This window comes from Primulina tabacum, chromosome 9 (genome assembly GCF_025594145.1).
Source record: "Primulina tabacum isolate GXHZ01 chromosome 9, ASM2559414v2, whole genome shotgun sequence".
NCBI lineage: Eukaryota > Viridiplantae > Streptophyta > Magnoliopsida > Lamiales > Gesneriaceae > Primulina > Primulina tabacum.
Window position 1 is genome coordinate 26118939 of NC_134558.1, and position 12950 is coordinate 26131888.

At 36.6% G+C, this 12950-nt stretch overlaps 1 protein-coding gene across 1 annotated transcript; it reads right to left on the reverse strand.

Annotated features, from left to right (window-relative positions):
- Window positions 1–1003: 1003 nt before the first annotated feature.
- Window positions 1004–4537, reverse strand: LOC142555045 (tryptophan synthase beta chain 1). Its single transcript, XM_075665689.1, has 5 exons — window positions 4167–4537; window positions 3017–3373; window positions 2054–2496; window positions 1873–1967; window positions 1004–1567 (listed from the first exon to the last, which is right to left on the reverse strand). Exons 1-5 carry the CDS (start codon window positions 4473–4475, stop codon window positions 1392–1394), a joined length of 1380 nt encoding a protein of 459 aa, XP_075521804.1. The 5' UTR covers window positions 4476–4537; the 3' UTR covers window positions 1004–1391.
- Window positions 4538–12950: the final 8413 nt, after the last annotated feature.

A 12950-nucleotide genomic window follows, 5' to 3' on the forward strand; every position in this document is an offset into this window, starting at 1 on the left:
GACAATGGGATCTTCTGGAGCTCGAATAATAGTCATTCTTATATAAATTGTTGATCTTCTAAACTTCGTTATAAGGTAGAAAGAAGACTTGAAGATCTGTGAAAGTTCACGAGAGAAATAATCTGTGAGAGCGTCTGAAAGAGAGCAAGGGATGGAGGAAGAAGGAGAGAAGAAGGAAAGATAAGGTGGAGAAGTAAGATAAGATGGGGGTGGAGATGGATGCTCCACGTTGGAACGTCCGTGCTTGCGAAGCACGGATCATGCTACACGTTGGAGCACCCGTGCTTACGAAGCAAGGATAATACTCACGTGGAGCAAGATCCGTGCTTACGAAGCACAGATTGCGGTATATTTGGAAAAAAAATTAAAACTATTTTTGAAATTAATTTTAAAATTTAAATTATTTATAAAAAAAACCCTAAAAAAAAGGTGCAATTTTTTATTCAGAATATGCTTTTAAAAAATAAGCAACACTGAAAACCAACTCTTCCTGAGAACGTTACTAGTGAGCAGAGCCATTGATTTATCAACATACAATCATTTGTTGTTAGTGTTTTCAATCGGATCTTTATGTTTCGATGATTGCCTGAGATCTGGTTCTCTCTAAATCGGGGGTTTGGATCACTGATGCATCATCGTACTATGATACAGGTGATGTGTATTTTTTCCAGATTCAAGTATTGTAGTTAGCTTGTTCATGGATGCAGGAATTTGGTAATTGAAAATAGAAGCCGAGGAGATCAGCAAATACATTGTTTCCGGGATGCAAACCCCAGCCAACAAAACTAAGACAATACTTACAATCCCTTTGAAGGGAGGATATCAGAATTTAGAGTTTTTCTGACAGAAAGTTGAGTGCAGGCATTCCCCAACCATTTCTACTTTTTAGGCAAGCAAACTTGCACATCCCCATGCTTGCTGTATTATTCAGCAATTTTTTTATATACTAGTTCACTTGGAGGGAAATTTTGACGGAAATCTTTTTAGTTCTGCAGGTATTGAATAAAGATCGATTGTCCATCAGATTATTTTAAGGGGAAATATTCTTGCCAACATGGCAAGAATGAAGTCATTGTTGTTCCTAGGTTCGAAAATTTCTCACCCATCTTATGATGCTTTAACATGATTCCACAAACAAGAAACCTGAGAAAAATAGCAATGCTATTTAACAAACTACAACTCCAAAAGACTCTCGATCAGAATCCACACTGTCAAATCAACCTGTGGATTTTTCTTTCAAAAGGCTCCTCGAACAGAAAGTCGCTGTTTTTCCAAAATACAGTGGACCAATCCAGACAATAAAAGGATATTCTCGACGTGAAGATGGAGCTCAGCTGATTTCCTCTGATTTTTCCAATGAGCCCATATTCTTCCTTGTTAGAATGAGACGTTTAAATGTCCAAATATTTATTGACTGTGTGAACATCCTTATCTCCTCTACCACTGCAGTTGAGGACAACCTTAGTTCCATCAGGAAGTTCTGGGCATAGCTTCTCCAGATAAGCCAGTGCATGGGAAGTCTCCAGAGCAGGGATAATGCCCTCTAGCCTAGCTAGTCTCTTAAAGGCTGCAAATATAGGTCGAAAGCCATGGGGAAAATCACTCAAGAGATTGTCACTTCAGATTTTCTGTGTATAGATGAGTAACTCATGCATAATAAGGATGTCTCAAGTTATTTCAAGTACATGAACTACTGAACTAGCATATGAACCGACGTTCAAAGCAGAAGATTTGACATCAGTCAATGGCCTTCATTCTACATGAAAGAAGACTTGCTTTTTAGTAGCATTATTAGCATTTGACAAGGAACGAACAACCACACACACGACTTCAATATATAGATAAAAATAAAATGCAGCCATCATTTCTCACCTTGTAAAGCTTCCTCATCGGTGATACTGTAGTACTCTGCCCGTCCAATATCTTTAAGAAAGCTGTGCTCTGGTCCAACTCCAGGGTAATCCAGACTATAAAAGCCATCAAGCATTATTTTTTAGTTAATGAAAATATGTCATCACTTTAAATACAATGATGCTAACACAAATAATTTTACCCAGCACTAATAGAATGAGGCTCAATTATTTGCCCATCATCATCCTGCAACAAGTAGCTCATAGCTCCATGAAGAACTCCAACCTCTCCTTTGGTCAGTGTGGCAGCATGCTTACAACTGTCTAAGCCAAAACCAGCCGCCTCCACTCCGATCAATCTCACATCTCTGTCATCAACAAATTCATGAAAAAGCCCCATAGCATTCGAACCTCCACCAACACAAGCAACAAGCACATCAGGTTTACCACCCCATTTTTCCAATGCCTGTTTCTTTGTTTCTTTACCTATCACTGCATGAAATTCTCTTACCAACATAGGATATGGATGAGGCCCAGCAACAGATCCAAGTATGTAATGAGTTGATTCCACATTAGTCACCCAGTCCCTGATAGCTTCAGATGTAGCATCCTTCAGTGTGGCAGTTCCAGAGTAGACGGCTCTAACCTACAAGCCGGAAAATTTTGAAACAAAAAGCAGGAACGCTAACTGGAAAAGGCCACTGAAGAAACGGAAATGAGACTAAAATGCATTTGTACGGTTCCACACAAGAAAAATTAAGAGACGGACTTTTAATGTCCGTAGGACTGTTGGTGGAAATTGTAATTAATAGTGGGACCTCAAAACACTTGAGAAATTTAAAATTGATAAAATTTAACAGATCCCTCGACAACTTTGAGGAGAACTCTATGATGTCAGTTTCAAAAACAAAGATATCTGAGTCAGTTACTGCTGCTCACAAGCATCCTAATGAGCATATGAACAGGCGGCTGACAGCTTCAAGCCAGCCCACTTGATTAAACAGTATTATTGCAGTAGAATATATGCCCCTTACAACACCATCACAATATATAATTTTAAAAAAGGAATCAACCCACCCGTAAAAAGTAATTGCCGTGTGCATGTGTTGCTTAAAACAGCTGGAACGTATAAAAAAAAACTAGTACAAGCTGCAAGAGTGACAGACCTCGGCACCAAGAAGCCGCATTCTAAAGACATTAAGCGATTGTCTCTCCATATCCTGAGCACCCATGTAAACAACACACTGCAGACCAAACCGAGCACAAACGGTAGCTGTGGCAACACCATGCTGACCAGCTCCAGTTTCAGCAATAATTCGCTTCTTACCCAGACGCTTGGCAAGCAAAGCTTGTGCTACCGCGTTGTTGATTTTGTGCGCCCCGGTGTGATTAAGGTCTTCCCTTTTGAGGTATATATGAGGCCCCTTTGCATCAGCACGCTTATAGTGCTCTGAAAGCCGCTCTGCAAAGTAAAGTGGGCTCTCTCTTCCAACATAGTCTCTCAATATCCCATCTAGCTCTTTCTGAAATTAATCCAGAAACTAATTATATTCAAATTGTTAAAGCATTGATGTACCCTCCCCACTCACTTAATTATCATTATGACTTTCCCATGTTACATATCTAATTTCTCTTCAATTCTAAGTAAGATTTATTCTTTAACTCTGGTAGATATGTTCCTCCAGAGTCATAAGCTAGCAGAATAATCATGTCAGTTTTGGATTGCCATAGAGTTATAAACCCAAAATGCATAGAAGTTATTCATTTCATAAGTAACAAGAAACACTACCAAAATCTAATTTATCATTGGCTACAGAAAGAAAGTGCAGAACAGACTTCAACCATGCATATAAATCGAAAATATTGGTACAGAAATCAAAGCACGAAAACTGTCCCATCAGTTCGTCGTGAACTCCACCATATACCTCGCAACAAAAGTATCTGTTTTCTTTTGACCAACTATCATTCTGAAGTCATAAAATTCACAACAATAAAAAAGTTTTATCCTTTGGTTCTTACAGATATTGAGCTCTTAAAACATAGCCCATTAGATAGCACAAGAAAAATTTTAGAACCTTTGTTTCTGAACTAGCTAAGATACCTCGGCATTCCCTAGGTCAGTTCTATTACCTTTCCAGACCATAAAACAAACACGTAACAAGCATCTTCAAACTCACAATGCATAGCACCACAAGATTCTTTGAACAAAATATTCACTATCCCACTGCTTTTCCAAAGTCAATAAAAACAACAACAGCAACAACAACAACAATAATAATAAGATCCAATCTTTTATGAAATGGGAGCAACCAAAACCTGAAACCCGTCATCCGTAGCAAGGCATTTGAAGGCCTCCTCGAGCTCCGTAAGGGCGTGCATTAAAGTTTCCGGAACGTACTTCCCGCCAAACTTCCCGAACCGGCCGAAGGAGTCGGGCCGCTGCAGAACCGCCGGGTCAACCGCCGCCGCCATTGCTTGTGGTTTGTCCAGCGTACAAACTATGGCAGGGTAACGTGGATGGCAAGGAGGTGTAATTTTGCTGAATTTAAAGGGTAAGATGCGAGGTGAAAGGCAATGAGAGGAGAAGCGAGCTGTCGCAGGGTGGGATGAAGAAGAGGAGGCCATATTTTGGGTTAAAGGCGAGGATTTCTGAATTCGCTTTTTTGATGGATTTCATCAAATCCCACATTACAAATAACGAAAATGTGTAAAATTTTTGACTTTATAATATAGGTTAACTTTTTGTGAGTCAATAAATCAAGTCAATGGTAATATTTAAATATAATATTTTAATATGAGATTATGTGTAAAAATAATAATATATACTTACAAAATATGTTGTCAAGTGAAATGTCGTGATTGTTCAAAACTTTGAAGTGAATATTGAGGGGTTTTAAAGAGTCGACTTTCACCAACATTCGGTTTATCACTTTTCCGCACATACTTAAGTAGGATATATACAATCGATCATTTACACGTCAAAGTGCACTCACATTTTCAGACAGAAGTCACATTGTTAAGATGAACCATATACCAAGGTTTAAACTCGTTGTTCATGGGGCTCACTTTTCGGGCCGAAGCCGCGTTGTCAAGTGGAATAGAAATCTGGTAGATAAATTGTTGTTCATGGCTTCAGTCATTCATTCTTTAAGTCATTCAGTGAATAATCCAGAAAATCAAATATGCAGTACAGCATGACCAATAAATTGAGAAATGCTCAATATTATGTAATATATATAAATAAGAGTAGGTCTTTTATGAGACGGTCTCACGAATTTTTAACTGTGAGATGGGTCAACCCTACCGATATTCACAATAAAAAATAATAGTCTTAGTATAAAAAGTAATAATTTTTCATGGATGACCCAAATAAGATATCTGTCTCAGAAAATACGACATGTGAGACCCTCTCATGCAAGTTTTGCCCTATAAGTAAATAGTAGTTTATGAAACTTTATTGTACAGTCCATGCCGAATGTCAAAAAGGTCATAATTGAAATAAAAAAAAATCAATTTTGGAACATTTTGAAAGTCATTTTTGTATAAAACTTATACTGTTTTGGTTAAAAACTTATAATTTCATAATAAATCAAAGGTGTGACGTCTACTAATTTAAAATGCTACAATTTTATTTATTTTTTCTAAAGCTCACATTTTCAAAAATAAACAATTAAATATTTTGCATGCATCATCTTTTAAAAATAATCGTAACCAAATGACAACTTAAAATACAACAGTTTAAAATCATTGTCAACTCGGCCATCGATAATTTGCGTAGAAGTAAGGCAAGTAAAAATCCTGGAAAATAACAACGTATCGTAACTAACGTGAAACTGATCATGTATACTCATAACTAAAAAATGTGATGTGCGAAAAGATGTGGTCCTCGGGTCGTGTGCGCACATCCAGACGTGCCTACTCAGAATTCGGCACCTCTTGTCCCCTCATCGATATGCTCACATGCATCATTCACACCAAGTGAGTCTAAAGACTCAACACACCTGTACAACGATAACAAATACATATACATAGCACATAACAGTGAAAAATACTATAATCAACATACACTGCATGAACTTGAAAGCATAAACGTAAACGTGTCGTATAAAATCATAACGTGTCAAAACGTGCCTCAAAATATCATCATATATGTATACATTTTCTTTTAATTGAATTCAGTTCATTAGTTGTGACTTTCGTATCAGCTATATCCGGTGGATCCATCTAATAGAACCGCGGTACCCGACGGCGGGGACATCAGCGACAACATTACCCGTCAACTGAGCCTTGGCATCAGCTCATAATATTTCATACAATCGTGTTAGTCACAACCAACTCTCATCATTCAAAACGTGTCATCATATTCATCACTTAATAAAAACATGCATTTATGTAAATTTTTCTTCAAACCAAGCATGCATCGTATTTTTTATAATTACATAAAAATCATATACATGATGCACAAACATGTAAAGACATGATAAATTTGTGATCAAGGCTTCGCCAGGACTAAAACTCACCCTGGGTGCAAAATGAGCATTTTTGCTCCTAGAAACCCAAAATGACCGTTTTACTCCTGGACTTCTAAATTACGAACCGAAGCTTACCAAACTCCTTAAACATCCCAAAACATAATCAAAAAAGTATTTCTTAAACGTAAACTCGAATTCGTTTCAAAACTTAGTCGACTCATTTTAAAACTTAAACCGGGGTCCCGGTTCTAACCCGAATTAGCCCGAAACTTCATCAAATTTTTTTCAAACCTTTACCACACTTAAACACATTCTAACAGTCCATAAGCCAACAAGACCAGAACCCCCAAGCCTTCGAACAGTCGCTACAGCTGCTGGACTACTCGGCCCCTTGCTTCCTTTCGAACCCTAGTCGCACCATACCCATAATTATTCATCCTAGTCCTAACTCTTGAGGACCAGCTTTGGACCAGCCTTCCTAACCACCCATAGGACCCTACTGGACCTACTCCCTCACGGCCACAGCCCCATGAAGCTGCAGCACGCCAATAGCCGTGAACTCCCAAGGACAGCCTTACACGCGACCTTTCCCTCTCACCACGATCAGCCGGCTTTGGCGCTGGTTCCAACTGGGGTCGGACCCTCCCAGGCCTTGTCTCAGACCCACCAAGGCTTGGTATGTGGTTTGGATCGGTCCTTGCACCGCTGGCTCAGCCCCTTACACGCTGTCTCTCCAAAACCGCAACACCCATGGGTAAAGCAACCCTCAGCCTACAACAAGCTCTCAACGTCTCGACTCCAGCCTATAGCCACCTTGATCCTCGACATGTTCAGCCTCTTAGGACCCTAGTTCGACATCCCCTTGCACCACAGTAACAAAAACATGAGGTGTATGCAACAACATGCGGATTTCGTGTCAAACCAAGAGCATAAAACCTTGTCATGCAAATACCGAACAATACATATACATAACACACATGACAGAATATATACGACGTGAATGATGTGTAAAATAAGATACATGGCGTGCCTTGATGATTTTATGATCAAAAGCTTGAAGAAAAGCGATCGGGGAAGGACCGGAGGAGTGGAAAAGGGTTTTCTTGAAAGAACAAAGCTATGTCCGACTTGCTGTTGAAGAAAACAATAGGTAATGCTGCTGAAATGTGGAGTGGACGGCTGCTAGGTATGGGGGTAGGTTAGGGTTAATTATACATATAAATAAATAAAAGGCTTACGCTTAAATGGGCCCTTAATTATAATTAAATGTTTTAAAGCTCATTAATCCCTAAAACAAACCCATCAAGACAAAAAACACTCCTGAATAATATTTCGTTTAGGTACGTTTTTGAAAATATTGCCCTCAACCCTCAAAAGTCCCCCGATTCGATAAAATTTGTGTACCGATTAAAAAATGACCCGACGAGTAACACAGGGACTTAGTCAACTAAATGAGATTTGTAAAAATATTTCGGAAATGTCTATTTCTCAGGATAAAGATGAGCTGGTATTATATATAGATGCTAGTGATCATTGATAGGCGGAAATATTAACCAAGCTCACACCAGAAGGAGAACAGCCATGCAGATATTGCAGTGGACTTTTCTCGGATGCAGAATATCAACGAAAAAGAATTTTATGCAGTAAAAAAGGCTTTTGAAAAATGGCCACTATTTTTACTTGCAAAGAAATTCATTTTAAAAGTTGATAATACATAGGTGAAAGCTTTCTTAAGGAATAAAATAGAATCTAAGACTGAGAAAGAAAGATTATTAAGATGGCAAGCATTATGTCAGAATTATATTTTTGATATTGTGATAATTAAAATCTCATGAAAATATTCTTGCAGATTTTTTAACAAGAGATAGGCAGCGGTGATATCGATGTCATCATAAAAATGTAGATGCATTTGAGGGAACACCTTGAAATGCTTCAAAACGAGTTCAACAAGATGGTCTTAAACATAGAAGTTGCGGGAAGGCTACAAAAAGCCGATAAGATAATTGTCTCTGATCGAATCACAAGATGTTTACAGGCTTATACTCAGTTATGGTCTGTAATGAAAAGGCCTATCTTACAAGGCATTGAGAAGCCATTGGCTTCCCAAATGAAGAGTTTTCGAGTACAGGACTCTATACCTGGAGCAGGGGATTCAAATACCCCTAGCACAAGTGTTAAGTCGGGATCATGTCAAGATGAGTCGGCTGAAACAAAAAATGAGACTCCAGATCCTTATCTCGAGTCCTCAAATCAACCCTTTTACCTCGGGGATTGAAGACGGAAATATTAAACTTAGCCAGAATACTGACAAGGGTAAATCTAAGGTTGGTACTAATGAAGCTACAATTTCTCCATTACAGGTGTACCAACAAAATTGGGAGAAATTGAAAACAAGAGTAGGCATTAACCCAGCTACTATCAGGGTTGATGTTGTAGGAAAATATCCTAGGGTATGAATGAAACCAAATTCATATCCAAAGGAGGTCAAAGCTTGGTATGAATTCGGGGCTCTTGCCTCAGTTTATACGACATCACCAAGCTTCCCAGAAATTTCAGGTCTACCAAAATGGATCCAGGAAGCTGTTCATGAAACTTAGGCAAATAACGATTATTTGTCAAGATGAGATATTCTGGAGCTATACTTTTTCATTACATCACCACAACTAGTAGGAAAAGGCTCTCACGAAGCCTTTCATTTTATCAAACTAAGGAGGTCAGATACAAATGTTCAGAAATTTATCAAGGATCCTTCGTCAGAAGAAACACTCATTGTTGCTTCAATAACTGAAGATGACATTTTCACCAAAAAAGCATGGGGTCTATGGGTCTGTCTTACTGAGATGGAAAAAGTCAAGTTTTCGTTTAAATTTTATCATAATTCAGTAAACGGATCATTCTTGTTAAATACTATGACATGAAAAACTACAAGTTTTGCAGAAGATCTATTTGAAAAGAAAAGAAATCTTTTGTGGAAGAGCAAGCTGCCGGGGAGTAAAAAAACTCGTCGAAAATTCTGCAATATGGTTCATGTAGGAAGATGGTCAGAACATATCTACGCAAATGCCCAAACCAAAAGGAGCCATAATTCGGCAAGGGCTTCAGACCTCGATCAGACAGGAAGCATCTTGCAGAAACATGACCAAGTGGTGAAGGATCACATCTATGTTTTCCTAGGGGACATCAAAATTTTAAGATTCCTCGACAAAAATAAGTGGACATGTGAACCTAATCACCTTTCCTTTGGGATAACAAAAGTAAATGATTCCATGATAAGAGATAGTGAGCATGTAAATAACCCATAAATGAAAAAGAGAACTTGGACCCAATTACACCTATAAATAAAGAGTAAATGAGAACTAGTAAAATACACAAAGTCGAAACCTGAAGAAGATGTATTATACATATTTGAAGGTTTCTAAAAGACGCATTAAGAAAATAAGAAAACAGCTGAGGAATTTCAAAGCCTACCACAAAAGGCTAAAAGAAGTAGGAAATGAGATATCAGCTGATATAATCCAGACACATATCAACTGGTTATGTCAGGAGATAAGATCAGTAGAACGAGTTGTTTCTAGATTAATAATCTAGGAAGAAGACAACTCAAGTGGAAGGACCACTCAACCCACTCAAGAAATAGTGTCAACCACAGCTGGAAGGCATTAAAAAAAAGTTATGCCAAGAATTGAAGTCGGGGATTCAAATTCTCAAATGGCTTATATAAATAAGGAGGAAGAAGGAAGATGAAGGGGGGACTCAACCTCTTCGTTTTTCTTCAAAATATTTGTAATATTTTCTCTTTCAAGTTTATGTGTATTGTAAGTTCAGCTACTATTAGTAGATAAAAAAGTTTCTCCTCCTCTACAGGAGGTTACTATGTAATAATATTTTGTATGTTTGAATAAAAGAACCAAAGCTTTTGCCCCTCTGATGTATCAGTTTCAGATTAAACTATTTTACTATACACCTTGAGGCAGGAAACAAAACAGGGTTGTGCTAAATGTTGTTGAAGGAATCTGCGTCAAGAACCATCTGTTGTGACCGCGTGGTTAGGCTGTGGGGAGCAGTCTGTAAAACCCGGTGGATATAACTCGATGGCACTTTGATCAAAGAGGTAAATAGTTTGATCTATTATACGGAAGCATGATGGGCCATTAAAAAAAAGATCATTTGAGAATGATATATAGGCTGGAAACTTTGCGTAGCTATATGTCTTGGGGGTATATGCTTTCAAGAACATGTTCGATAGGTATAATAATGTCACGTACCAAAATTATAAGAATTAAGGATGTATTTGAAAATTTTAGAAAATTGGGGAATTAAAACAAAGTTTTAGAGGGGTATGGAGTAAGGAGAAAGTTGAGTTTGGAACAGATGAGTGATTACAATTTTTCCTTTTGTTTATTAGTATGAAATAATATGTATATATTATTGATGCATTTATAGTAGAACATGCACTCAACATTAATTAGATGTACTTGGTGGAAATTTTTTTTTTTTAAAAAAATGGTTCCATAAGAATGAAAAGTTTCATTGGATTCGGTCGTACACAACTTTTAATTTACTTATTATATATATTATTTAATAAATTATATATATAATTGCAATAATTTATTAGATAATTGCAATAATTTATTAGATAACTATTTAATAAAAAAATGGGAAAAAGTACAATTAATCCTAGTTTGTAACGTGCTAATGATAATTAAGCCAGAGAAACAACGTGGTTTGATTCCCAATAGCTTAGCTGTTTAAACTTCATATAGATTCTTTCATTATCAAAATCTATCCTTAATCGAATAAATAAACGAATCCAGTTGTGGTATCAGTTTAATCATATACACAATTAGTTAAAACCATTGTGTGCAATGATACAATAATATTCCATGTATGCTAAGAATAAGAGTATTTTAAATTTCTAAATTTGTGGTGAAAAATAACATAATATATAAAATATGATAGGATAATGACAATTATATGTTTGTCAAGCTCATGCCATGACCCATGTTTTATATATTAGAGTAGGTGTCTAACAAACTAGCTTATGGCTTGAACTTTATTTACTCTAATGTAAAAAACGACCTTATTTTAATACAATTTTACGTGTTTATCCAATTATAACATTTACTATATATGTATACTATGCAAGTTGCATAGATAAAATCCTTGAATATGTAATAAGTACCACGAGTTCTGCCTCTCAACGTAAGAGCCACGAAACTCATTAGGAAGTATACCATATATTATAAACATGTTCCTAATCGAATCAGCCATCTAAAATAAGGATACAAGTCACTTGAGCTTAAGACTAGCATCTGTAATTTAAACTCTATGTTTCATTAGTAAGGACATGAAGCTATCTATTCATACAGATAAGTGATTGTTTGATGATTCACTGAAAAACCCTCACTCAGACTGTCCAAGTGGTTATCATTTATCGAGTGGAATAGTCCGCGGTTATGATTGTACACCATTAGTCATTTGACCCGGGACAATGTAGGGGTTCTACGTATTAGTGTGCACTTTGATCCGTCTACCGAATTTTTTCAGGGTCATCAAGTGGTGAGATTGGGTGTAGTTTTGAAATAAGTGGGACCAAATGCATTGTAGTCGGGGATTCACCGTTTGCCCACGGGTGAAGATATCCTATGTTATATAACGAGTTAATAGTGCGAGGAATATCTGGACAGAGTAAGACATGTATATTTTGGAAATGTGTTTACCTAGGTGCATGTACCATATCACTATTAGTACTCGAAGATATATCACATCTTTATAGAATTCATATGCAACTCTCGATATACCAATGATTGCATATCCGATCAGGATATATGAGTTGAAGGGACCATATTGTATGTTAACCATAACTTAAGATTTTGCAGGCACTATCAGTGATACCTAGAAGATCGTGATGTGATATTATTATACACTCTTACCATGATCCGATGGGTTCAATCAGAAATGAATTCTGGCATTCTTGATCAAGGTGTTGATGAAAAGAATGAGGCTAATTAGGGTAAGTCTGAACAAGAATAAATGTTATTCTGATTCACAATAAGTTCTGAACCCACATCTAGTTGTATCTCTGAACCATTGAGAGTCACACAAGTATCGAATTCTGTGTTCCCGTTTAGATAGTCAAAGTTCAAGAAGTTGAATTTTGCGATTATAGTTTGATGGAGATCAAACAAAATGCTTATAAAAGATTTTATAAGTTGATTCCATATGATGAAACAAATAGAAGTTAGCTTAACTGTTAAATAAGTAAGGAGAGTGAAACTGTCTATTCTGATGAAGAAGTTCACATAACAGGCAGCTGCCAAAAATAGATCAGTGAAATTTTGATATTCAAAATTTTCGATTCTTATTATATGAAAAAGATTTGTATGCTCGATACATCAACCCAATCCAATCGTCAATCAGAGTTATAATGAGTTCATAATTATTTATTTAGTGAATTTTCAATTTACTAATTAAATAATAGTATTAGTATTAGTTACTACTAATATGTACAAAATTCTCATAAAATATTCTAGAGCAATCTAGAATTAATTAACTAATAAGTTAATTAAGAAAATTAAATAATGATTATTTAATTTTAATTAATATTTCTATGCATATAATATAATGT

Bases quoted from the DNA above. Each gene is read 5' to 3' on its own strand.
- LOC142555045 (XM_075665689.1), bottom strand. From the start codon at position 4,475: ATGGCCTCCTCTTCTTCATCCCACCCTGCGACAGCTCGCTTCTCCTCT. The intron at 3,374-4,166 runs GTTTTGGTTGCT...GATTAATTTCAG, and splicing joins CTACGGATGACGGGTTTCAG to AAAGAGCTAGATGGGATATT. The intron at 1,968-2,053 runs GTAAAATTATTT...TGGCTTTTATAG, and splicing joins CCTCATTCTATTAGTGCTGG to TCTGGATTACCCTGGAGTTG.